This window comes from Mixophyes fleayi, chromosome 1, assembly GCF_038048845.1.
Source record: "Mixophyes fleayi isolate aMixFle1 chromosome 1, aMixFle1.hap1, whole genome shotgun sequence".
NCBI classification, from domain to species: Eukaryota; Metazoa; Chordata; class Amphibia; order Anura; family Limnodynastidae; genus Mixophyes; species Mixophyes fleayi.
In genome coordinates this window covers 2263206-2289941 of record NC_134402.1, presented here as the reverse complement: position 1 = coordinate 2289941, position 26736 = coordinate 2263206, and the positions used below count along the sequence as shown (strand labels likewise).

The 26736-nt window shown below is 41.9% G+C and overlaps 1 protein-coding gene across 1 annotated transcript in view; it reads left to right on the top strand.

The window, feature by feature from the left end:
* The first annotated feature begins 3912 nt into the window (after window positions 1–3912).
* LOC142103698 (vomeronasal type-2 receptor 26-like) overlaps window positions 3913–26736 on the top strand; it is a 41603-nt gene continuing 18779 nt past the window's right edge. The window contains exon 1 of the mRNA XM_075187828.1: window positions 3913–4019. Within this exon, the coding sequence (XP_075043929.1) occupies window positions 3960–4019 (60 nt within the window). The 5' untranslated portion in view covers window positions 3913–3959. The remainder of the gene's footprint in view (window positions 4020–26736) is intronic.

The window sequence follows — 26736 nt, the reverse complement described above, 5'->3', positions numbered from 1 at the left end:
AACAAATTCATGTGCTAGTATAGGTCCTCCATCCCAAATAATAAACAAGTTGTCAATGTATCGACCGAAGAACACCAAATTTGCCTCGTATGGGCCATTCCAAATATGTTGGTCTTCTAGCTGGCCCATATATAAGCTGGCAAAACTCGGGGCAAATTTGCTGCCGATTGGTTTCCCAAAAATCTGTTAATATTAAGTGGTATCAAACAAAAAATAATTGTAAGAATAAATAATATAGAATCCAAAATAAAAGAATGGTGAAGGACTGAAATGTCTGTATATTTTAGAAGCGCTAACTTGATAGCTTCAATACAACGAGAGTGAGGAATGTGAGTGTATAAAGCTTGTACATCCAAAGTGAGGAAGCCCATATTAGGTCTCCACTCAAATCCTTCTAATGTAGATAGGAGAGACATAATGTCCTGTATATATGAATGCAAGGAAACAACATGAGGTCATAAATAATAATCAACATAGGAAGAGAGGTTAGTAGTTAGGGACCCAATCCCGGAAATGATTGGTCTCCCAGGTGGTTGGGTTAGTGATTTATGAATTTTAGGTAGAAAATAAAAAAGGGGTAATAGGATACTCAATGAATAAAAATAATAATTCATCTTTCGTTTTTAATCCCTCATTAAATGCGATCTGTAAATGTTATTGCAATGCTTGTTTATATTGACATGTTGAATCATCGGTTCATTTTTTATAGAAAGCTTGATCACCTGATTGTCGTGTCGCTTTAGTAACATAATATGAAGTATTCATCACAACAATCCCCCCTCCCTTATCTGCAGGTTTAATGGTTAACGAGGTATTTTTTTCTAATTGATTTAGGGCTAATATTTCACCCCTAGATAATTTTGTATTCCCCAAATCCCTATTAGGGCATATATCACACAATCTGTTGAAATCATTCAGAGACTTCTTATAAAAACAGTGTATTGCTGCACTTCTTTGATTATTTGAAAAGAATGTCGACTTTCGTTTAAAATGAGTCCTCTCGGATCTCGACACAGATTATGAGCTCTTGTTGATATCAAAGATTGGAAAAAGTACTTTACTATTCTCTTCAGAGTTGTTATACTCAGCCCAAAGGGATTCTAAGATCTCTAACCCCATTGTGTCATTATCATCAAGTAAAATGGGTTCTAAATCGCTAGACAGGTTTCTTATCTTTTTTTGTGCAAAATATCTTTTTCTGCAGAGTTCTAATAAATCTATTTAATTCAGAGAAGTGATCAAATAAATTCGGATTTCTGTTAGTAGCAAAATTCAGTCCTTTTTGAAATTAATTAATTTGGTTGGGAGTCAGATTTACATCTAATTTATAGACAACTTTAGGTTTGTATATCATTTTTTTATATTTTCTCCCACCTCTCTTACCTCGAAATCTCGGGATCTTTTTGGGGATCCTAAACAAAGTTATTGGAATCGGTTTTGGTGAGCAAATTGTTGTAAATTTCTCCTTCATCCTAAAAAATGTTGGTTGGTGTCATCAGTGTATTTAGAGGTATCAGAATATGACATATCTTTAGGTCGTGTCATTTGGTCTTCAGTGAGATAAGTATTAGAATTAGATTTGCTATCTCTATAGTCAGCATTATGTCCTTGTAATGTTTGTTGGTCTTTTAAGGGAATCTTGTTAAACCTCCCATTATTTATCCTATCACGAGAGGAGGAGGAGTACAATCTTCCTATTCTGAAATTGCTGAAGGTTTACTAAATCTTGGATCCATAGGGACCAGTCCATCCTTAATGTTAAGCCCCTGACAATACTGATTGCATTGGACCACCATATTAGAGCCTGTACAGTCTATCCATTAACAAAAATTAAATAGTGTAATCTAACATGGAGAATGGCCTTGTTGAAGATTGGATAAAACTGACTCCGCAGCAGTAGTTCTCTGTGGGTTATCAAAGGCCTTGCTAATTGTTTGAATAAAGATTGACAGGGAATTTGACCTAGAATCCTAATAGCGGTGTGGCCCAAGATAAGGATTCTCCTTTAATGAGGGTGAGGAACATGCCGACCTTTAAGAAATCTGAGACACAAGCTCGAAAACACATTTGAAAAAGTAAAAGCATTTAGCACTAAGCGGATTATAGTGTACTTGGTTCCCGGGTCTCTCTACTTTAGGTTCAGGGTCTGCATTATTTGAAAAAGGCAAAACAACCACGGGCATTGTAGAAGCAGTTATAGGCATCATTGTGCAGATCATCTAGATGGGCCTGTATAACAGTAAGCCCAGAGACTCTTGAATCACTTGAACCAATGCTAATCTGTATGAGCAACAGCAGCCCTAGAGGGATCCATAGCGTGATGCCAGATTATTCTGCAACTCTTATACCGTATACCCGTATACTCGTATACAACAATGATCTATCCAGCAGCAGAGAAAACTAGACTTTTATACAGGATATAACTATTGTGGGATAGGAGTGGACATGCCATTTTGTCTTCTGTGGATATTTTCCCACTTTCCTTGCCATACTACTTACATAGATCCTTAGACTAGCTCCATCACATGGATTAAAGACTTCACACAGTAGAGCTTCACGGGTTCCTGCTTTACAAAAACAACAATTGTCTTATATAGAGAAATCCCTCTGCACTGTTTGAGCCATAGAGAGGAACATTACAGTGTGTATTGTCTCTCTCTTGTCCTCCTGCCCAGCTCTCTTGTTGTCTCTCCTCTCACCCCCTCCACTGGCAGTGCACTGACTTTATCTTGCAAACAGGCAGCATAAATTCAATGTGTTTTCTAGTATAGGTCTCTCAAACCATTATATAAATAGTAACATATTACATAAAATGTGTAACTCACTATGTAAATGTCACAGAAACACCACAGTGACAACTGCTATAAATATTTATTCTGTCAAATAACTACATGCTCACAGGTCTTATGTTGTTAAAATAATGATTTCATAAAAGAGAGAATGGTATATAATGCAATTAACCAAATGATTCAATGTCACCTTGGTCCGCACAGTGGTTAGTATTGTTGGTTCACAGTATTCAGGGCGTGGGTTTGAATTTTTATATATTTTCATGGGTTTCCCATTACTCTTAATAGACATATTGTTAGGTTCATTGACTTCTGTTTAAATTAACTCTAGTGTGGTTCAGTGTGCTAGAAATATAGATTGTAAGCTCCACTGCGGCAGGGACTGTATAATATATAGTACTATATAAATTACGATTAACAACTTCTAGAATAATTTTTGTATTTCTTCCAAAGATTAACTACGACATCACCGATCCACTGTCAAGTCACAGTGAGTTTGGAAAGTCATTTTTCACAATTGCTCCAGATATTTCGAATCATCATTTGGCTATTATATTATTACTAAAACATTTTGGCTGGAACTGGGTAGGAATTATTGTACCACATGATGGCAGTGGAGATGCAGAGCTGCGGAATCTGAGCAAAGAGATGGCCAGACATGGAATCTGCATCGAGTTTGTCTTTAAATTATCTCATGACGTAAATATTCGTTTACAAACACATCATATTATTCCGGAATCTACTTCTCAAGTTATAATATTGTGTGGTCAATTTTCTATTACTTATCCTGCTTTAAATCCAAAACATTTTCACAATAAAACTCTAATCCTCAATGATTCATGGTTTATGCATCCTCATTTTGGAAATGACTATATGAAGACAGTTAATTGTAGTTTCAGTATTTCACAACCTCATAAATATATCCCCAGGTTTGTGGAATTTATAAAGAGTGTAAATCTGAACAACCGTCCGACTGATCCATTGCTTACAGCAATTTTAAGGTTTCATTGTTTAGATCTAGAACAAAACTTCTCACTTCGTCGTGCTTTAAATATTTCTGCATATAAATGCACAATAACAAATATTCCGGAAGTAAGTGCTCATTTACATAATATAATGAACAACTACGTGTATACTGCAGTACATATCCTAGCTCACGCTCTCCATGACATGGATCTGTTTCTGAAAAGGAATCATGATGTATCCATAAGTTCTGGATACAGGGAGAAGGTAAATAATAATAATAATAATAATAATAATAATACTACATTCATGCGATTCAATGTACATGTAACGTAACCCATGCAGTTAGTATTCTGAGCAATGTATCCCTGTGACTGGTGGCAATGCAGGGATCAAAAGTAGGGACAACAGCATCAACATAGAAAGACTTTTAAATTGGATGAGACTAAAGCTGGAGTATCTTTTATAGTTAATGTCCTTAATAAAATTGGTGCCAGCTGCTCAGCACCAGAAATTGGGATAACGCTCTTCAGCAAGTTTAAATGAGCTCTGAAACCCCATTCTCTTAAAACAACAATTGTTGCTCAATATGAATCATATGAAATAGTAAAATTCAAAGTGATTTTTTATACAAAGTCCTCACGTAACCAATAAATAATGTGTTCATTTATATTAATTTACCAAAACAACTGTCTCAGAAATATCGGTAGATGATTTTCTTTTTCTTAACGCTGTCGCTCCTCCTGTGTATGTGCACTTACTTCATAGAAGGTCACATAAGGATATGAATTATACTGTAAATGTTTCTTTTTTTCTTCTTTCTTCCTGTTGTCCAACGTTACTTATATACTTATGTGTTGTTTAGTCCTCTCAGACCCTCTTTACTCCTTGTGATGTCATGGAGAAATGGGGAAAGGGTAAAGGGAAAAACCGCTCCGCACAAGATAGTACCCTACCTCACTAGTAGATATATTATGTTGTGTGAGGGAGTGCTAAGGTCATATGTATGAGCATATAGTCCAAAGAAAAGAAAAGATTAATGACCTAAATAAGCACTCCAAGTACGTATAGGTAATAACGTAATACATATTGTTTTTATTGGTATGCGCTAAAATTGATACATATAGGTATACCACACAAGTAAAAAAGCGAAATATAAAAAAATTGTAGTGTTGAAAGGTATAGAGTTTAAAAATGAATTGACCCTACTCCTTCCCAGCTCCAGGCACAATGAGAAGGAAACAAAAGAAGATTGTATTCCTCGGGTGTTACCTTATGTTCATTCAGCTGTTAGAAATGTCTTATTTATGCACCTACATAAAAACATTCATGAAAAGCATAAAAAAAAACAGAGATACCCCAATGGGGGTATCTCTAATTCTGGCTGCCACAAAGCGATCATTTCAAATACATGAATGGATGTTAGTATCCCTGGGGTCTGTATCTGAGTTGTCCCCTCCACGGGCGGTAAAGAAAGGAACGAGTGCATTTTGAACCTGCACATCTTTCTCAAGGCAGTGGGAGAGTATTATACATTGAGGGGTTTAAATAGAGCCCTCAATGATGCTGATCACCTAAAGGTGATTCTCACTTGTCTCTCCACTTACAAACTTACACTTAAATTATATAACTTCAACAACTTGCTTAAATCAATAGTTTACTCAGGGAAAGAATCTTTTTGAACAGTAATATTTAAACCTTGTGATTAAAGTAATGTTGTCATGGTGACCGATCAATACATAGTTTTAGAGCTATTGAACAAGTCACAGGGAATTGGAGGAATAGGACAAGCTTGTTAGCAAAGTCCAAAATTAGCTGGAACTTTAATTTGAAGACTCTAAACCCAGATGGATTAAATGTAGATTTCAAACTCAAATTGTTCTTATAAAAATACCCAAATAAGGATAGGTGTCATCTCATATCCATCTTATGCCTTTTCCCCTCTAGAAGTAACCCCAATAAACGGGGTTGTAATAATCACATTGCAATATAAAGCGTATTATTTCTGTATAGTGACGTAAACTCTCTTAGGAATATACCTCTATCCGGTTATTATGTGGGATCCCCTTTCAACTATGGCTGTTTTCTGATTATTTCTTAATCTGGACATACCGATGTATCCTCTCGGACTCCCTATAAAAAAGAAGTACAATAAGAATATTAATTTGGTTTTTACTTACATTAATTGGAGACCTAAGACATCATTTTTTTTTTATAAATCTAATTTTAAGCTAAAACAGAAAAAATACAGCGGAACCAGAAAACAAGGAACAATCTGTTTTTGGATTATCCTGACCATCTCAATGGGGTTAATAGATTTTTCAGATTAAGCATACAAACTGAGAATATTAAGAAATTAAGAGCTTTATAAATTATTCCTTTGAATTATTATCTTGTTTCTATAAAAACATGGATGCTATGAAATTATTTGCTTTCCCACAACTATGAGCAGGACGGTTCGGTCATAAGGAAAATAGTGGATGAAAAGAATTTGTTGCTAGAAAAGGAGAAAAGTATTTTTATTGATGTCGTAACATTTAGGTTAAGCTATGATATAAAAAATATGGAGCCAGGATAGCCAGTGTGGCCAGGTCCAGTGTTCTGGCTGCTGCACATGTGAGTCAGCCATCTTTAAATGTGTTTGGAGCCGGGAGAGTTAATGCCCAGCGTCAGAGGTGTTGAAATACGGTGTTAACCCCCGGCGCCTCATAGACTTGTATTTTAAGTGTGTATAGTAAATGAAATAATATATTTAATGTATGGGTGCCGCAGCACTGGTAAGTAACTGGCTCGCATCGCTGAAAGGCTTAAGTTCCGGTGCTGGATGTGTAAATGTATTTCTTATTTTTCATGTATTGATTTGTTGACAACTGGGAGCAAAGTGCACCAGACCCCCAGAGAGTAGCGCCGTCTTCTCAATGGATATTATCGGGAGAACCAGCCCCTCTGTCCTAATAAGAGGGCAGGACCGCCGGGCTAAAAATCCAGTTGGCGGCCTTAGGGGACAAAGCAACTGAAGTTGAGAGGGCGCAGGTCATCCAGGCATGAATCCAAGAGGGAAGGGCACCAGCTGTGTGGCCCAGGGAGGAGATAGCCCCTAGATCATTATCATCTTTATCTTGCCCTAAATTTGAGGATAGAGCTGGAAATATTGAAAAGCAACTGCAAGTATTTGAAAGGACCTGCAGACTAAATGCTGTTCCCAGTGTGGAATGGGTCAAGCATTTGTTACCCATACTGCAAGGGCATGCAGTGTATGCCTACCGTGGAGTGCCCTCAGAGGACTGTGTGGACTATGACATAAAGGGGTTCCTGGTGGATAGCATTAGACTCTGCGTCTCCTTGCACAGTTGCGCCAATACTAGTTAGTAACTCCAACCAATTCTGACAATGTCCACCTCTAATGCACCTCTTCAACCTGTCCCTCTTCACTAGCACATTTCCATCCTGCTTTAAACATGCGCTCATTTCACCTTTTCTAAAGAAACAATCTCTCGATCCAGGTTGAAGATCAAATTACATCTTGAGCGCTCCCAGCCCAAAGGAGTGTGAATTTTAAAAAAACAGGAACTGTTCTCTGTCGCAACCCCAATCAAGGGTGCCAATCCTTATAAAAAGAAACCAAATAAAAACAAATCGGGTGCACAGAGGGAAACAATCCTAATAAATACAAAATAACTAAATAAATAGAAGATGGCGGGCTTTGTCTGAAATAAAATGAATTTATTGTGACCAATGTAATTATAATAATCTAAAAGTATATTCCACATACACAAAAAATTACAAATATATAAAAACTACCTCTAAAAAAGGATATTAATATATAAGGTATTATGCAAGTCTGAAATTTCAGAAATAGCACAGAGTGTAAATAATCAACCTTTAATAATAAAATCCTCACTGTGGAGATTGACACAAATCCAAATTGTGTGGCCAGTACACATTGTAAAAAGTCTATAATCCTGGACATGTGCAGACAACCAAAGGTATCAGTCTCGGAGATAATCAACCAGCAGATAACAGATTGCGGTAAGTAGGACAGTCTCACCCGAACCTCTGGCACCTACTGACGGTGCTAATCGCACATCCAGAGACAATACTTTTGTGTAATAGAAGAAATATAGTATGGACACTGTGTATCCCTTGTGCTCGTAATATCAATGCTGCAAAATAGGGGCATCCAGGCTGTTAGGGAAGGTGCTTCCCCTATGAAGTTCCAGCAGCCGAATAATATTACTGGCCCCGATCTGGTGTGCTTCCGTTTACAAGGGTAGAGATAGGATGGTATACACGCTTATAGAATGTTGTCCGATAGTGTCCAGCGTCAATAGCTCTAAATCAGTCTGCTTATCCAGGCATGCACTTGTATCAATCAAAAACATTTGATGTTGTTCTCTTCTCTCATTCCATTCTTGACTGTCTGCAATCAGGGTTCAGCCCCCAACATTCCACAATTCCAAACTGCTCTCACAAAAGTGACCAATGATCTACTTACTGCAAGATCTAAGGGTAATTTCTCCATACTCATTCTCCTGGAACTCTCTGCTTCTTTTGATACTGTTGACCACCCTCTTCTTCCTCACACCCTTCACTCTATTGGTCTTTGTGACAGTTCCTTCCTGGTTCTCTTCCTATCTAGCTCATTTAGTTTTTTTACCTCTGGAAATCCGTCCCTCCACACCCACTATCTGTTGGGGTCCTACAAGGCTCTGTTCTTGGTACTTTACTTTTTTCATTGTACACCTTTTCTCTTAGGGCACTAATTCACTCATTCGGCCTCCAATACCAACTCTATGCTGATGACACCCAAATCTATATCTCTTTGCCTGACCTCTCTCTTTCCGTACTGTCTCCTGTAACCAACTGTCCATCCAACTAGGAATCCAATCTCCAAATGAATGTCCCAATGCTACTTAAGGTTCAAAATGTTAAAAACAGAGCTTATTATCTGCCCTCCTACCAGAGTCACCACCTGCCCTAAAATCTCCCTCACTGTCAATAACAACACCTTTTCCACAGTCTCCCAAGCCCATTGTCTTGTTGTCACACTTGACCACGCCCTCTGCTTTATTCCTCACATCCAGACTCTTTCCCAGTCTTGTCGACTCCACCTTAAAAACATTGCCGGATTACCGCCTTTTTATACTCAACATACTATCAAAACTCTTATCCATTCTCTCGTCATCTTCCGTCTCGACTAATGCAACTTCCTGCTATCTGGCATTTCTGACACCCATATATCCACACTTCAATCCATCCTAAATGCTGCTGCAAGACTGATCTTCCTCTCTCACCGCTCCACATCTGCTGCACCACTTTGCAAATCCCTACACTGATTCCCTTTGTCCTCCAGAATCAAATTCAAATTACTCACCCTTACCTACAAAGCTCTCAACAACATTACCCCTGCATACATCTCAAATCTTATATCAAAATGCTCTCCCTCCCACCCTCTTAGTTCTACCTCTGACTTGCGCCTTGTCTCGTCTCTGGTAACCACCTCTCACTCCCGCCTACAAGATTTCTCCCGTGCTTCTCCCCACTTATGGAATTCCCTGCCATGCTCAGACTATGCCACAGCCTTCAAATCTTTAGATGCTCTTTGAAAACCCATCTCTTTATTAGAGGTGACCTTATTCTCGATAACACTATTCACACAAATGCACCCTCACAACTATCCCAATCTCCACTCTGAGACACACTTACTCCTCTTGTTTCAGCTGTGCCCTCCTCCACTTAGATTGTAAACTCTCTAATGAGCAGGGTCCTTTATACCCTTTGTTTTCATGTCTGCATTTGTTTTATCTGCCTTGTATGTCCCTGTTTTATGTATGTACTGTTTCCCCTACTGTACGGCGCTGCGGAGCACTTTGGCGCCTTACAAATCTACAATAATAATAATAATAATAATAATAATATGCAGAAAAATATATATAGATGTTCATTGAAACTGATAGCATACACGCATAATATTGTTAGAACAGATGGTTGCCGGCAGGCAAGTATATTGTTGGTAAATGATAAAAAAAAAACTTTCATCGATGAGTGTGACAGTGGTTCAAGGCCGCCTGTTGAAGGGAACCTGGACTCGCCATATGAAAAAATCAAGAAAATAATATATATACACAACAGTGCACAAAAACCACCTTCTAAAATACAAATAAATGGGAAAAAATGGAAAAAAGATCTGTGGATATAAAACAAAACAATTTAAAAATATATAAATTCACAGTATACATGTACAAACATGATATCATAATATCGGTCATGCAATTACACTTGGTAATAGACACATTTGCACATATAGAAATAATAGAAGCATGTATAGAATCATGTATATATACAGAAATAATATAGATGGTCATTTAAATTGACAGCATGTATACATAATAATGGAAGAACGGATGGCTGCCAGCAAGCTAATACAATGCCAGTCATGTAGTTAGTCTGCTAATATGCATATAGAAATTACACCTGGAAACTAAATTGATTCTCCCAAACATGTAATGAACCTCCGTGTGTAATAGCATAAGAACTGTATAAACATTTGTGATACCTGGGTGAAGCGAACTGTGAGGACATCTTAATTATTGCACTAGAGACTTGCATACAAATAGGGTTAATTTTCCGATTTGTTTTTAACATTTATTTTTGCTACTGACGGTTTTGTATCGAACTATTGGGAGACATGCTCTAATATATCAATAGGTATATGAATTCATGAATTATGTTTTACCAATATCGACAAATCTTCAACTTTATTATAAGCAGCGAATTGTCTGCAGACCAGGGTACATGGTGCACATATTCCCCTCCTGTCCCAATTCTCACCCTGACCATTGCACCCTATTCCCTATTGATACTGTTTAATTTAAGGAACATACCATGCAAGCATAGGCAAATCTACAGGATATTGAAGAAGCTTAAATGCAAGAATAGCATGAAATAATGCACAATATTGTACATAAAACATAATGGGGAAGGTATTAAACAAAAGAACATGCAAGAGATTTGATACAATGATGCACAGCTGGACAAGGTAGGAGCAGATAAGAAGACAGGAGCAGAGAGGGATCTGCCTGTGAGAGTTTATATAATTATTGACTGAATTCCCTTCAATAAACGTCCAATTACAGGAAATGAATCTTGTGCAATATGTACAATGACACTTTTTGTAGATGCATTTGTTCCAATGAGGCTCATGTATTCTGTTATCTGAATCTTTGACACTTGTGTATAGAATAGTTTGTGCTATATATTAGAGTACAATAATTAGACTAGAGAATATAGGACATATTTGCAGCTTTGGACTTATTACTGTAATTGAATTTTGCTTCTACATAGGAGTTGACTGATAACTGATTTGCACTGAAATAGATGTGAGGATGGAATCTATTGGTCTTTATGACCTTATCCCCACTTCTGCTTGTTTCTGTATTCAGGAACTGCATCCTCATTTTCTTACATAGCCGACTTATCTGTAGGAGGTCAATGTAATGTTCTCCATTAACCCTCCCCGTCCTTACATGTGACAGGTGAATTCACCGATATCTTTTTATTACCATTGGGAAATGGGTTGTAGATATCTCTAAATCAGGTCCTGCATTGTCCTGTCTCTAGGGGGGAAACTTAAAAGTTTATTTATAATATCTTTATTTTTATTTTATTGTACATGTTTTGTTTTTGGCAGCTAAAAAACTTTGTACGAAAAGTTAATTACAAAGATTATTTTGGGAATAATATTTTATTTGATGAGACGAGACGACTACGCTCTACACCTATGTTGATATTAAGAAACTGGGTGTTTCATTATTATGAATTTAATAATCAACTATATTACATATATAAGTCAAAGAACAGAAGCTACTTCTATGCACAAGAGTCTCTACCTGAGGATAAATGGCTCCATATAGAAGAGGATGAAATAAAATGGAGAAATGGAAGAGTAAGCAATTGTATATGAATATTATAAAACAATATAACTATTAAATGTTAGAATAAATAATTTGAATAATATAGGCTATAATAACTTCATTAATATGTACTAACTTACTATGATCCTAGAAGAAGAGGGGAAATTATTAAATAATGTTCTTTCTCACTAGCTGATGGATATCTGGGCCTCGTTCAAAAGGGAATTATAACCATATCCTATGCTCTGTGAAAACCTATAATCCTGGCATATTTCCATTATAATGTCTTAGGGTTTGTCAACTACAGGTTCATCATCATCATCATCATCATCCTTATATATTTATAAGCTTCCGCTAAAACCCTGTAATGCCGTAAAGCCAGTATAACAACAAGGTTTTATATTCCTGCAGAAGATGTAAATATTATTAATAAAAACCAGGACAAATGTTAAAACCTAAAAAAACAGATTTTGCAACATTAAGGAACTTTGACAAAAAAATTAAGAAACCTGCAAATACTGTAAAATTAACATGGCAAAATAGGTTCTGTACAGGCGACTTTTATTCTAGGTTTGTGGAGAATAGATGGCCAGAAATATGAGCCCCATACTCTGTAATACACACCAGGAAGAATTGATCATTATTTCTAAATAATAAAATCAACTATCCTGAGTCATCTTTCTTCTTTGACCCAAATTTGACATAAAAGTATCATGATGCAAAGCAGTGAAAACCGGTGCTCACAAAATCAGAAAAAATGTATCACTCATGAACTTTCAGGTAGCTTTACCACATTTGAAACATATAACACCCCCTGCTTCCAGGAAAATCACATCCTAGTGCATGTGTATGTCACTCACCGGACCGTGAGTGCCTCTTCCCGGACATTTAGGAACCGTGGCCGTCCGCCATCCTGAGGGTCTGCGCATGCGCAGCCCTTTTCTATACTTCAGTGTATACCCCTTTAACTTAATTGGCAGATCAGGCAACCTCCCTATATTAAGCACCTGTGGTCAACACCACGTTGCCTGATCTTGGAGTCTCATTCCTCATGAGTCTCTGAAGGTGTTCCTGTATTACTCGTGTATTCAGCGCTGCTGATTCCTGTGGTTTCCTAACCACTTCTACTACTGTGGTTCCTTACCACTTCCACCATCAACTGTATCATCATGACTGTTTGCTGATTCCTATCCGCTGCCTCTGCGCATTACAGTCTTCTACACCACTTCATCGTTATTTTACATCTAAGTGACTGTTTACTCATTGCTATCCGCTGCCTCCGTGCACTCCAGCTTTTACCTCACTCACCTGCTTCTCATCAAGTCTGTTTGCTGGTTTCTATCCGCTGCCTCCGTGCACTACAGTCTCCTGCTTGCAACTCGCCTGTGTTCAACATCGTGACTGCCAGCTGTCTACTATCCGCTGCCTCTGTGCACTACAGTCTCCTGCTTGCAACTCGCCTGTGTTCAACATCGTGACTGCCAGCTGACTGCCATCCGCTGCCTCCGTGCACTTCAGTCTCCTGCTTGCAACTCGCCTGTGTTCAACATCGTGACTGCCAGCTGACTGCCATCCGCTGCCTCTGTGCACTTCAGTCTCCTGCTTGCAACTCGCCTGTGTTCAACATCGTGACTGCCAGCTCATTACTATCCGCTGCCTCCGTGCACTACACTCTCATCTCATCTTTGTTGTGTCCTCCTCGAGACTGCCGCTTTTCATTACCATCTGCTACACGTCGTGATCTACAGCTCCTGCCCTGCGCTGCACTCCTGTTTCCCATCGCTGTTGGTTCCTGTGGTTGCTACTGGTTACCTCCATGTGCCGCTGAGTCCTGCCGCTGTGGTCAGCGCTATCGTCCATCTCCTGCTGATCCTCTCTCCACGCCTTCACGTGTTCCTCTGGCCTCTACCCTCCTGTCAGCATTGGATTTGTATCTCTTCCACTACCCTCTGCTGGATCATCTCCATTCTCCTGGGTTTCCTATGAGTCCAGTTCCACGTGTTGCTGACTCCTGTGGATTCGTGTCCCTGTCGGTCTACTCACCTGTGCGCTGCACCTGCTAGACCGCTGCTTCTCCTATCCAGGGACTTCCTATCCAGTCGGTCCCCAGCCGCTCAGGTACCGCTGCAATCCCATCTGACTGCTACTGCTGAACCACGGTATGCATACTTCTCATTGACTGTGCTGTGTATTGCATATCTTGCTGGACTGTGTTTGGTTCTCTCTGGAGTCTGCTATCCGCTGAGTCTATTGTCATCATTGACTGTGTTATCATTGTGCTGGACTTCTTCAAGAGACTTTCTAGATTGCAGACCTGATCAGTCATTTACATATATATATACCTATATTGTGCATATTACTGTGGATCGTGTATAAGGTGCCTGTATATATCCTGTGTTGCAGTCTTCCCCCGTGCACCTCCTCACATATATATGCAGTGGTACAACTTGCTGATGTCAGACCACTGATCCCTGTTTCCGGTATCACCTGTTCCATTATCCTCTCACATAGCAGTGGTTCAACTTGCTACCGCAGACCACTGACTACCTGGATACCTCCACTTGGATTCCATTCCTTCACTCAGACAGCGGTACAACTTGCTACCCGCAGACCGCTGACTCTCATCACCTCCTTGTCTCTGTTGGACATTCCTCCTCACTATAGCGGTGGTACAACTTGCTATCGCAGACCACTGACTACCTTCACGTGTCCTTGTCCATACAGTTCGCTGTGTATCATTACCTCATTATTACCAGTGTTGCTAGTCATAGACTTTCCTGAGCATCTCATCGGTCATCATTTCATGTTCCGTGATCACCCAGCTACCAGAGTACCCTATTACCATCTACATTGCTCTGGTAAGCCTACCATCTGGTGATCCCTGGGTAAAGACTCCTAGTGCCCGTGACAGTAAGATCAGGCCATGACAGACCCAGATGTGGAACCTACCGCCAAAGAGATGCTGCAACATCTGGTTAGCCGTGTGGAGCAACAGGATGCCCGCCAACAGCTGTTACTTCAGTGTTATCAGTCATTAACCTCCCAAGGAACATCTGGACAGACGGTGACAGCTACTACTGAGGCTCCTGTGCTTTCCTCCGTTTCCCCATTGCCATCCCAGGTGTCTATAGCTTCCACGCTTCACCTGCCTACTCCGTCAAAGTACGATGGAGACCCCAAAACTTGTAGGGGTTTCCTTAACCAATGTTCAGTCCATTTTGAGCTCCAACCTCAAAATTTTTCTACCCATCGTTCCAGAGTGGCCTATCTTATCTCTTTGTTTTCAGGACAAGCCCTGGCTTGGGCCTCCCCTCTGTGGGAGAGGAACGATCCGATATTACAAGATAGTGCCAAATTCATTTCTACATTCCGAAGTGTGTTCGATGAACCAGGTCGTGTGACCTCCGCTGCTTCCAGCATCCTCCGTCTGCGACAAGGATCTCATACTGTAGGCCAGTACGTCATTCAATTTAGGATCCTAGCCTCTGAACTTCAGTGGAACACTGAAGCCCTAGTTGCCGCCTTCTGGCAGGGGCTTTCCGATAAAATTAAAGATGCACTGACTACCCAAGAGCTTCCTTCGTCACTTGAAGATTTGATCTCTCTATGCCATCGTGTTGATATGAGATTTCGTGAAAGAGAGGCTGAGAAAACGACTTCTGCTAAAGCACCTTTTCGCTCTAACCCTCAATTTCGTCCAGTGTCACCCGCTGTGATTCCCATGGAGATTGGACGTTCCAAGTTATCTTCTGAGGAGAGGAAACGAAGAGTCAAGAATAGACTCTGTATCTATTGTGCTGATTCCACTCATGTCCTCAGCTCCTGCCCTAAGAGATCGGGAAATGCCAGGCCCTAACTAGTTCTGGAGAGGTGAAGTTAGGGTCCCTGGAGTCCTCTCCATCGTCTATGAGATCTAAAGTCTGCGCTTTTGATGTGACTATTTCCTTTGCTACCAAGACCTTTGAGTCACAGGCATTGATTGATTCCGGAGCAGCAGGAAATTTTATTTCCAAATCGTTAGTTAATCAATGGTCTCTACCAATGATTACCTTAAAAACTCCCATTACTGTGACGGCTATTGATGGATCACGTCTCATCAACGGTCTCATCACCCAGAGTACGTCTCCAGTAACCCTTCAGATTGGTGCCCTGCATCATGAAGAGATATCGTTTTTAATTCTTCCTGTTACGACAAGTCCGATTGTCCTAGGCCTTCCATGGCTTCAGTGTCACTCTCCCCAGATTGACTGGCGCACCCCTCAAGTCACGTCTTGGGGCCCTGAATGTCATCATCATTGCCTTTCCCAAGTCATTCCTCTCAAGGTACAGCAAGCTTCCATTTCAGCTATTCCACCGGGACTTCCTCCTCAATATGCTTCATTTACCGATGTTTTTGATAAAGCTCAGTCTGAACGTCTTCCTCCTCATCGTTCTTGGGATTGTCCGATTGATCTTCTTCCTGGCAAGACTCCTCCTAGAGGCCGGGTCTATCCACTCTCGTTACCTGAGACTCAAGCTACATCTGAATATATACGGGAGAACCTCCAGCGTGGGTTCATTCGACCTTCCACCTCGCCCGCTGGAGCTGGGTTCTTCTTTGTCAAAAAGAAGGATGGATCATTACGCCCTTGTATAGATTTTCGTGGACTCAATGCCATTACTATCAAGAACCGGTATCCCATTCCGTTGATCACTGAGCTATTTGACCGCATCAAGGGAGCCCGTATTTTTACTAAGTTGGATCTTCGTGGTGCTTACAATTTAATCAGAATTCGTTCCGGTGACGAATGGAAGACGGCGTTTAACACCAGAGACGGGCATTACGAATATCTGGTAATGCCTTTCGGGCTATGTAATGCCCCCGCTGTTTTTCAGGGCTTCATTAATGAGATTTTTCGGGACTTATTATATGTATGTGTCGTCGTCTACCTGGACGACATATTGATTTTTTCACAGGACCTGCCTTCTCACCACCTACATGTGGCAGAAGTCCTCTCCAGGCTACGGAAAAATTCATTGTTCTGTAAATTAGAAAAATGTTCATTCGAATTACCCCAGATTCCATTCTTGGGGTATATTGTTTCCGGAGTTGGTCTGAAGATGGATCCTGACAAAGTAAATGCTGTACTACATTGGCCCCAGCCAACTACTCTTCGTGCCATCCAGCGTTTTTTAGGTTTTGCCAATTACTATAGACGCTTCATTCAAGATTTTTCTTCCATTGCATCCCCTATTGTGGCCCTGACTCGTAAAGGGGCTAATCCTAAGCAATGGTCTACTGAGGCTATTCAAGCCTTTCAAACATTGAAAGAGTCCTTCTCTTCGGCTCCAATCCTTCGTCAGCCTGATGTGACACTCCCTTTTTTCCTAGAAGTAGATGCCTCTAATGTGGGCTTAGGAGCTATTCTTTCCCAACGCTCGGAACAGCAAAAATTCCACCCTTGTGCCTTCTATTCTCGGGGTCTCCTACCCGCAGAGAAGAATTATACCATCGGAGACAAGGAATTACTGGCTATTAAAGCCGCATTAGAGGAATGGAGATACTTGTTGGAGGGAGCTCGCCATCCGGTGACGATCTTCACGGATCATAAGAACTTGTCATATCTCCAGTCTGCCCAATGCTTGAACCCTCGTCAAGCAAGATGGTCTCTTTTCTTTTCCCGTTTTGAATTAATAATTACCTTCAAACCAGCTGCCAAGAACAAAAAAGCTGATGCCTTATCTAGAGCCTTTGCTACGTCCTCTGATATAGAAGAGGTTCCCAACCATACCATTCTAGACCCCAAATGTATCTCACTGGCTGCTTCATCCACCAAAACGCTACCATTTGGGAAGACCCTCGTGCCTTCTACTCTAAGGAGGAAAATCCTTTCGTGGTTCCATGCCTCTCGTTTTTCTGGACACGCCGGTGAACACAAGACTTTTGAGATCCTCTCTCGAAGTTACTGGTGGCCTTCAATGAGGAGAGACGTCAAAGAGTTCATTGCTTCCTGTGAATTATGTTCGCAATTCAAATCCTCCCGCAGAACCCCAGCAGGGTTGCTGCGACCACTACCCATTCCGTCCAAACCATGGACCCATATTAGTATGGATTTCGTTACTGACTTACCACCTAGTAAGAACCATAACACTATTTGGGTGGTAGTGGACAGATTTTCGAAGATGGCTCATTTCATCCCTCTGTCTGGTTTGCCTTCCTCGTCTATCCTGGCTGAACATTTCATTAAAGAGATCTTCCGTATCCATGGATGTCCATCTGAGATTGTGTCTGATAGAGGAGTACAATTCGTGTCCAGATTCTGGCGAGCTCTTTGTAAAACCTTGGGCATACGATTAGCACTCTCATCTTCTTACCATCCACAATCCAATGGACAAACCGAACGTGTCAATCAAGATCTTGAGACTTTTATAAGGATATTTTCATCAGCCAACCAAGACAACTGGGTAGAGTTACTCCCTTGGGCTGAGTTCGCCCATAACAACATGTACCATGAGTCATCATCCAAAACTCCATTCTTTGTGGTTTACGGTCACCATCCGTCTTTTCCGGAATTTCCTGCCCTCCCGCCCACCCAAGTTCCTGCGGTGGAGACTGTTTGTCAGACCTTTAAAAATATCTGGTCTCAGGTTAGAACCTGTTTAAAGAAGACATCTGTCAAATATAAATCTTTCGCTGATAAGAAGAGGCGGGCTATTCCACCACTAAAAATTGGAGATCGTGTCTGGTTATCCACAAAAAATATTAGTTTGAAGGTTCCATCCATGAAATTCGCCCCTCGTTTTATTGGTCCATATAGGATCATTCAAGTTATCAATCCAGTATGTGTGAAACTCCTTCTTCCTAAGAGTCTTCGGATTTCTAATGCCTTCCATGTATCTTTGCTCAAACCTCTTATTATCAACCGTTTTTCAACTCCTCCCTCAGCTCCGCAGCCAGTGCAAGTCCATCAGGAGGAGGATTTTGAGATTACCGAGGTACTAGATGCAAAAATTTCGCGAGGAGTCCTCCACTTCCTCGTTCATTGGAAGGGCTTTGGTCCTGAGGAGCGCTCTTGGATCAAAGCTGAAGATCTTAATGCTCCTGCCCTTTTGAAGAAGTTTTACTCCAAAAATCCGGACAAGCCCGGTTCCAGGCGTTCTGTGCCCACCTTTAAAAGGGGGGGTACTGTCACTCACCGGACCGTGAGTGCCTCTTCCCGGACATTTAGGAACCGTGGCCGTCCGCCATCCTGAGGGTCTGCGCATGCGCAGCCCTTTTCTATACTTCAGTGTATACCCCTTTAACTTAATTGGCAGATCAGGCAACCTCCCTATATTAAGCACCTGTGGTCAACACCACGTTGCCTGATCTTGGAGTCTCATTCCTCATGAGTCTCTGAAGGTGTTCCTGTATTACTCGTGTATTCAGCGCTGCTGATTCCTGTGGTTTCCTAACCACTTCTACTACTGTGGTTCCTTACCACTTCCACCATCAACTGTATCATCATGACTGTTTGCTGATTCCTATCCGCTGCCTCTGCGCATTACAGTCTTCTACACCACTTCATCGTTATTTTACATCTAAGTGACTGTTTACTCATTGCTATCCGCTGCCTCCGTGCACTCCAGCTTTTACCTCACTCACCTGCTTCTCATCAAGTCTGTTTGCTGGTTTCTATCCGCTGCCTCCGTGCACTACAGTCTCCTGCTTGCAACTCGCCTGTGTTCAACATCGTGACTGCCAGCTGTCTACTATCCGCTGCCTCTGTGCACTACAGTCTCCTGCTTGCAACTCGCCTGTGTTCAACATCGTGACTGCCAGCTGACTGCCATCCGCTGCCTCCGTGCACTTCAGTCTCCTGCTTGCAACTCGCCTGTGTTCAACATCGTGACTGCCAGCTGACTGCCATCCGCTGCCTCTGTGCACTTCAGTCTCCTGCTTGCAACTCGCCTGTGTTCAACATCGTGACTGCCAGCTCATTACTATCCGCTGCCTCCGTGCACTACACTCTCATCTCATCTTTGTTGTGTCCTCCTCGAGACTGCCGCTTTTCATTACCATCTGCTACACTTCGTGATCTACAGCTCCTGCCCTGCGCTGCACTCCTGTTTCCCATCGCTGTTGGTTCCTGTGGTTGCTACTGGTTACCTCCATGTGCCGCTGAGTCCTGCCGCTGTGGTCAGCGCTATCGTCCATCTCCTGCTGATCCTCTCTCCACGCCTTCACGTGTTCCTCTGGCCTCTACCCTCCTGTCAGCATTGGATTTGTATCTCTTCCACTACCCTCTGCTGGATCATCTCCATTCTCCTGGGTTTCCTATGAGTCCAGTTCCACGTGTTGCTGACTCCTGTGGATTCGTGTCCCTGTCGGTCTACTCACCTGTGCGCTGCACCTGCTAGACCGCTGCTTCTCCTATCCAGGGACTTCCTATCCAGTCGGTCCCCAGCCGCTCAGGTACCGCTGCAATCCCATCTGACTGCTACTGCTGAACCACGGTATGCATACTTCTCATTGACTGTGCTGTGTATTGCATATCTTGCTGGACTGTGTTTGGTTCTCTCTGGAGTCTGCTATCCGCTGAGTCTATTGTCATCATTGACTGTGTTATCATTGTGCTGGACTTTTTCAAGAGACTTTCTAGATTGCAGACCTGATCAGTCATTTACATATATATATACCTATATTGTGCATATTACTGTGGATCGTGTATAAGGTGCCTGTATATATCCTGTGTTGCAGTCTTCCCCCGTGCACCTCCTCACATATATATGCAGTGGTACAACTTGCTGATGTCAGACCACTGATCCCTGTTTCCGGTATCACCTGTTCCATTATCCTCTCACATAGCAGTGGTTCAACTTGCTACCGCAGACCACTGACTACCTGGATACCTCCACTTGGATTCCATTCCTTCACTCAGACAGCGGTACAACTTGCTACCCGCAGACCGCTGACTCTCATCACCTCCTTGTCTCTGTTGGACATTCCTCCTCACTATAGCGGTGGTACAACTTGCTATCGCAGACCACTGACTACCTTCACGTGTCCTTGTCCATACAGTTCGCTGTGTATCATTACCTCATTATTACCAGTGTTGCTAGTCATAGACTTTCCTGAGCATCTCATCGGTCATCATTTCATGTTCCGTGATCACCCAGCTACCAGAGTACCCTATTACCATCTACATTGCTCTGGTAAGCCTACCATCTGGTGATCCCTGGGTAAAGACTCCTAGTGCCCGTGACAGTGTAACCACATTCCAAATATATATCACCCCCTGCTTCCAGGAAAAGCACATCCTAGTGCATGTGTAACCACATTCCAAACATATAACACCCCCTGCTTCCAGGAAAAGCACATCCTAGTGCATGTGTAACCACATTCCAAATATATATCACCCCCTGCTTCCAGGAAAAGCACATCCTAGTGCATGTGTAACCACATTCCAAACATATAACACCTCCTGCTTCCAGGAAAACCACAGCACAAATCCTAGTGCATCGCAAAAAATACAAAACCAACCAAAAGAACACACAATATTTGGCTTCAAAAATATCCATTGTATTAGCAATTATTCATGAATTAGGGAAAAACAGCAGTTACCAATCTTAGCTATTTTCAACTATTTTATATACCACCAAAACAAAACAAAAAACAATCATGTCAACCACACTAAGCTCACAGTCATACAGCTTATAAAATCAATTTCAAACAACAACTTCAAATATGCTTCAGCCATTCTTTGGTGATGCAGAGTTGTCTTATAAAACAAAATATAAGAAAATGTTTGTTAAAACTACAATTGAAGTAACTTTTCCATTTTTAGAGAGGAGCTTCTCATGAATTTCAATAGTATGTCCTCTACCTGCGCAACCCCTGGTGCTCCCACTGCGCCGTTGTAGAGTAGTAGCAGGCGACCCAGCAGGTGTTCTTCCCATATTAGTGTCACTCGAAGTTGCGGGAACAAATGTCTGAGTTACTATTACATGTTGGATTTGTACAGCTGTAATTTAACATTGGAGTTTAACTCCCTAACAGACCACATGTAGAACGACAGTCATTAGGACTAAATTATTGTCACTTCAATCCGAAGTTTTTGCTATTGCATTTTGAGTATTTCCATTAAGTGCCTGGTGTCTTATACCCCTTTTCACCTTCTGAATGACTTTGCCTATCTGGTGTTTCCATAAATGGACCTAAAATTCAGCTAGAAATGCTGCCATGTTCATAGCAGGATCCATCGGAAGTGGATTAATGGATACTGGCCGAGGCTGAGGAAGTGGCGGGTTTCCAGCTGCTAAAGGCGGAGCAGGCTGCACATCAACAAATTTCAGGTAAATGGCGTTGCCCTCTCTCTATCAGATGCACCACTATCTGCAGTTTCTTGCTCAACAGCGGTTCCTGTAAATACAGAGATGTATACGAACATGTAAGTATATTTTTTTACACAAAATATGTAATGTTGTCTTGTTTGCCTACACTTCTCTTTCTTTTGAGAAGAAATGAGCTTAGTACAATAACAGATTTGATAAAACAATATTTGTTTGTTTCTTAGGTGGACTCACACGCTGTCTACTTATGTATGGCTTTCTGTTTGGGGGCTTCACTTGGATTTGTGATGAACTTGTTGATTGATTCATGAGACAAGAAATGTGTTACTGTGTGTAGCTTGTTATCTTTAGCAAGACAAAACTTTCAAATACTTACATGTCAGCCTGTTAGCATTGATTTGTATGCATTCATCAGGCTTTAATATACAATCATTTAAAATTAAATTACATTTTTTTATATATATATTGTACAACTACTGACTCTGACACCGTTAGGTGATTCAAACACAAATAACGTTTTGCTTCAAATCAAACAGTACTTAATTGTTTGCATCAGAGTAACAGCAAGCAGTCTTGTCAGGATGACACCAGTAAGCAATTTCCAACTTGCTCACCCCTTATGGTAACCAGGGCCGGATTAAGGGAATGGAGGCCCCTGTGCTGAGGGCCCCCCCGGTGATCCGAGTTGCCCCCCCCTTCCCGGCACATACCTACTTCTCCTTCCCCGGCGCGCTGTACGCTCTTTACTGAGGAGATCTGGTAAGAGTGAGACTCAGGAGATCTCCTCAGTAAGGAGACTACAGCGCGCCGGGGAAGTACTGCAGTGAAAGTGCTCAGCAGCACTGATCGGCCTGGGGGCGCCTCCGACCCCGACCGATCAATACTGCTGCTGAGCACTTTCAAGGGCCCCCTGGATGCCAGAGGCCCCTGGGCTGTAGCCCAATTAGCCCTATGGTTAATCCGGCCCTGATGGTAACCCTAATGCTAACTGATCACAGAGACCAGTCCTCTAGACACCGGACAGTTCTTCTAGCATCGGTCACAAACATGAGTGAACAACACAGTTTTTTATTCCCTGCCCAAACACTGCGAACCAATCAATAACACCCATGATGCACCTGTGTGTTTGTGTGCATTGGAAAATGCTGTGTGGGAATTAACTCTGTCTGCAGTATATACTTGCAGACCCCTGGGAACCCTCCTGTCCATGTGCAGGAGTGGTTTGGCAAATAGGCCTCTCTGCCACAATATATATATATATAACGTTTTAAAAATAATTAGCAGTTTAGAAGCTTTTCCAACACACCCATTAGGTGGCTGCCCAGTGTTGTTTTTGTTTTTATATTAAACCTTATCAGAATCTATCCAGTGTAAGGCTCAGAACAGGCTCCCCGGGTCAAAGTTCTGGTCAGCGTATACCAATGGTAGATCCGACTGTGACCTCAACCCCCTAGTAGGTCTTCTGGGATCCAATGTTATCAGTCTATAAAATTTTCATCCAAATCAATCCAGTGGAAGGTTCAGAACAGGCTCCCTGAGTTAAAGTTCTCCCCAGCATACACCAATGGAAGATCCGACATGGACTCTAACCCCCTTAAAACCTGGACAGGATCCAATTGGACCACATTGCATTGGTTTCATCACAATCGGTGCAGGGGTGTCGAAGAGATTTGCCAACAAACAAACAAGCTTCTTATTTTATATATATAGATGTTTTCCAAATCCATTCAGTGGAAGTTGAAGAACAGGCTCCCGGGTCAAAATTCTGGCCAGTGTATACCAATGGTAGCTCTGACCGGGACATTAGCCCCCTAACATGGGATCCAATATTACTAGTCTGTTAAGTTTTTATCCAAATCCATCCAGTGGAAGCTCAGAACAGTCTCCACGGATCAAAGTTCTTCCGAGCATACACCAACGAGAGGTACGACCGGGACCCTAACCCCCTTCAAACCTGCTCAGGATCCAACTGGACCACCTCGCATTTGTTTCATTATAATCAGTGCATGGGGAGTCCGAATGCATATCTGACAAGACAAGCAAACCAAATCCATCTAGTAGGTGGCCCAGAACAGGCTCCCTGGGGCAAAGTTCTAGTCACGTACACCAATGGGAGGTCTTACTGCCAGCTCAACCCGCTTGGTATGTCTTCTTGGATCCAATGTGACCAGTCTGTGAAGTTTTCATTCAAATCCATCTAGTAGAAGGCTCAGAACAGGCTTCCCGGGTCAAAAATCTTCCCAGTGTACACCAACGGAAGGTCCGACCAGAACCCTAAACCCCCTTAAAATATGCCCAGATTTCTAATCGACCACCTCACGTTGGTTTCATCCCAATCGTGCAGGGGTGTCCGAATGCAAACAAACTAAATCCATCCAATAGAGGGCCCAGAACAGGCTTCCAAGGTCAAAGTTCTGGCCAGTGTACACCAATGGGAGGTCCGACTGAGACCTACACTCCCTAGTATGCCTTCTGGGATCCAATTTTAAAAGTGTTGTGAAATTTTCGTCCAAATCCATTAAGTGGAAGGCTCAGAACAGGCTCTGTAAGTCAAATTTCTGGCCAGTGTACATCCACGGAATGTGTGACCGGTTCGCTAAATGCCTTAATATATGCCCGGGTTCCAACTGGACCACCTTGCGTTGGTTTCATCTGAATCAGTGCAGGGGTGTGGAAGATATTCACATACAAACAAACCAACAAACAAACAAACAACGAGATGAACAAACAAACTTCTTTTATATTTATAGATATATCTCATCAGCCTTTTGAGAGACGGAGGCCAATCAGTATCATTCATGTAAATTCCCTCAATAAGGATTTCAAGCAACTTCTCCTCATAGTTCATACACTCAGTCATAATGTTGCTCACTGAACTTACCTAAGTCTGGTGCATTGCTCATTTTCTTCTTTGCAGCACTGCTGAATCCTATTCAACCAGGAGGCATCCGCTCCTGGCCCTGGATCAAATGTGCAGGTTTTTGTGCTCATGCATGCCGATCTCTTAAGGACTTGTTCACATTACCATTTGTGCCTCTAACAAGCCCCCTATCACTCTCTTCACTATATATGCCTGCTCTGTTCCCCGCTAGGGTGCCAGGGCATTTATCTAAGACCCCTGTCTAGTATTAGTTTCTGGTTCCCTATATTGCTATTTAGCAATACCCTCATAGTTCCAGAGTATTTATAGTATCCAGAGCTGATACACATTGCAGCTACATTCCTGTTTAGATTCTAGGTGCTGTGTTCAGCTGGCATATTCCTGATGAAGATTCCTGCTGGCATATTCCTGGTTCTGTATCCTGCTGACATATACCTGGTGTGGTATCCTCCTGGCATTTTCCTAGTTTTATATCCTGCTGGTTTATTCCTGGAGTTATATCCTGCTGGTTTATTCCTGGTGCTATATCCTGCTGTCCTACTCCTGGCGCTATATCCTGTTTTCATATTCCTGCTGCCGTATCCTGCTGCTGGTATTCCTGGTGCCGTATCCTTCTGCTGGTATTCCTGGTGCCGTATCCTTCTGCTGGTATTCCTGGTGCCGTATCCTGCTGCTGGTATTCCTGGTGCCGTATCCTTTTGCTGGTATTCCTGGTGCTGTATCCTGCTGTCCTACTCCTGGTGCTATATCCTGTTTTCATATTCCTGCTGCCGTATCCTGCTAATAATTTCCTTGGAATATTATCTGGCCAGGTTTAGTCCTTGTACAACATTCTGCCAGTGCCTTACCTGTGCCTTAAGTCCAGCACCTAACGTTTGCTACTATATTCTGGTGTTACTCCATTCCCACACACATACGCTCATGTTAGATTCCGAGACCTGGGGATAGGAAGCGCAAATTTGAGTTTGTATTTCAGATCACATTCTTTGTCTTTCCTGATCGATAAGAGGGAGGTCGCCGCATCTGACTGCTGAAGCCTTTTGATTCTCTTCCAATTTTTCTTTGAGGCGCCTTCTAATATCGGAAAACCTTTGCATTGAATACTGAAAAACCCCACTGCAGTGTCTGCATCACAGATCTGTGCCTACAACTGACGCTTGCATCATAGCATGGTTTGGTTGCTTGGTTCCTTGTAACGGGAATATAGTGGTTACAACTGTCGTTATGTAATAAACTAATTTTACCCCCTGTCTAGGTCTTCTGTATCTGACTGCTCTCATATCCCTCCTCTTCTTCTCTCTCCTGTACCTCCTCTTCCCCTTTCTGCTTTACCGGTCTCTCTTCTTCCTTCACACTCTCATCCCCTCTCCTTGCTCTCTCCATTATATTATATCCATATATATCAGTGCGCCCTCAATGAATTTTTGTTTAAAGCGGCAATGGTTAACTGTTAAGAGAGGGGCCCTGACATTGCCGCTTTAAATAAAAATTCATTGAGGGCGCACTTACGTCAGACTCTACTGAAGGACACCAGTGCATTCGGAAGAAGCTCCTGTCAGTGTTCTTCTAGGATCAGATATGTGGACAGTCGCGGATCAGGTAAGTCTGTGTATATTCTTGTCATTTTCTTCTGAAATCGTTTTTCTTTTGTAGGTGTCCTCAGCGTCGGATTTATCAGCATCGGCGAAGAGACTACTACCGGGTATTATATCAATTGTTGCACTGCATATATTACTATATGCTGCATCTTAAATTCACAACTCTATTCTATAGTCCAAGGAGGGGGGTTGGACTACTTCTCTCCCCACAGTGCACATTCACAGTTCTACCAAATGTCCCATCACTCACGTTCATATCTTTTGAAGTACATGCTGTTAGG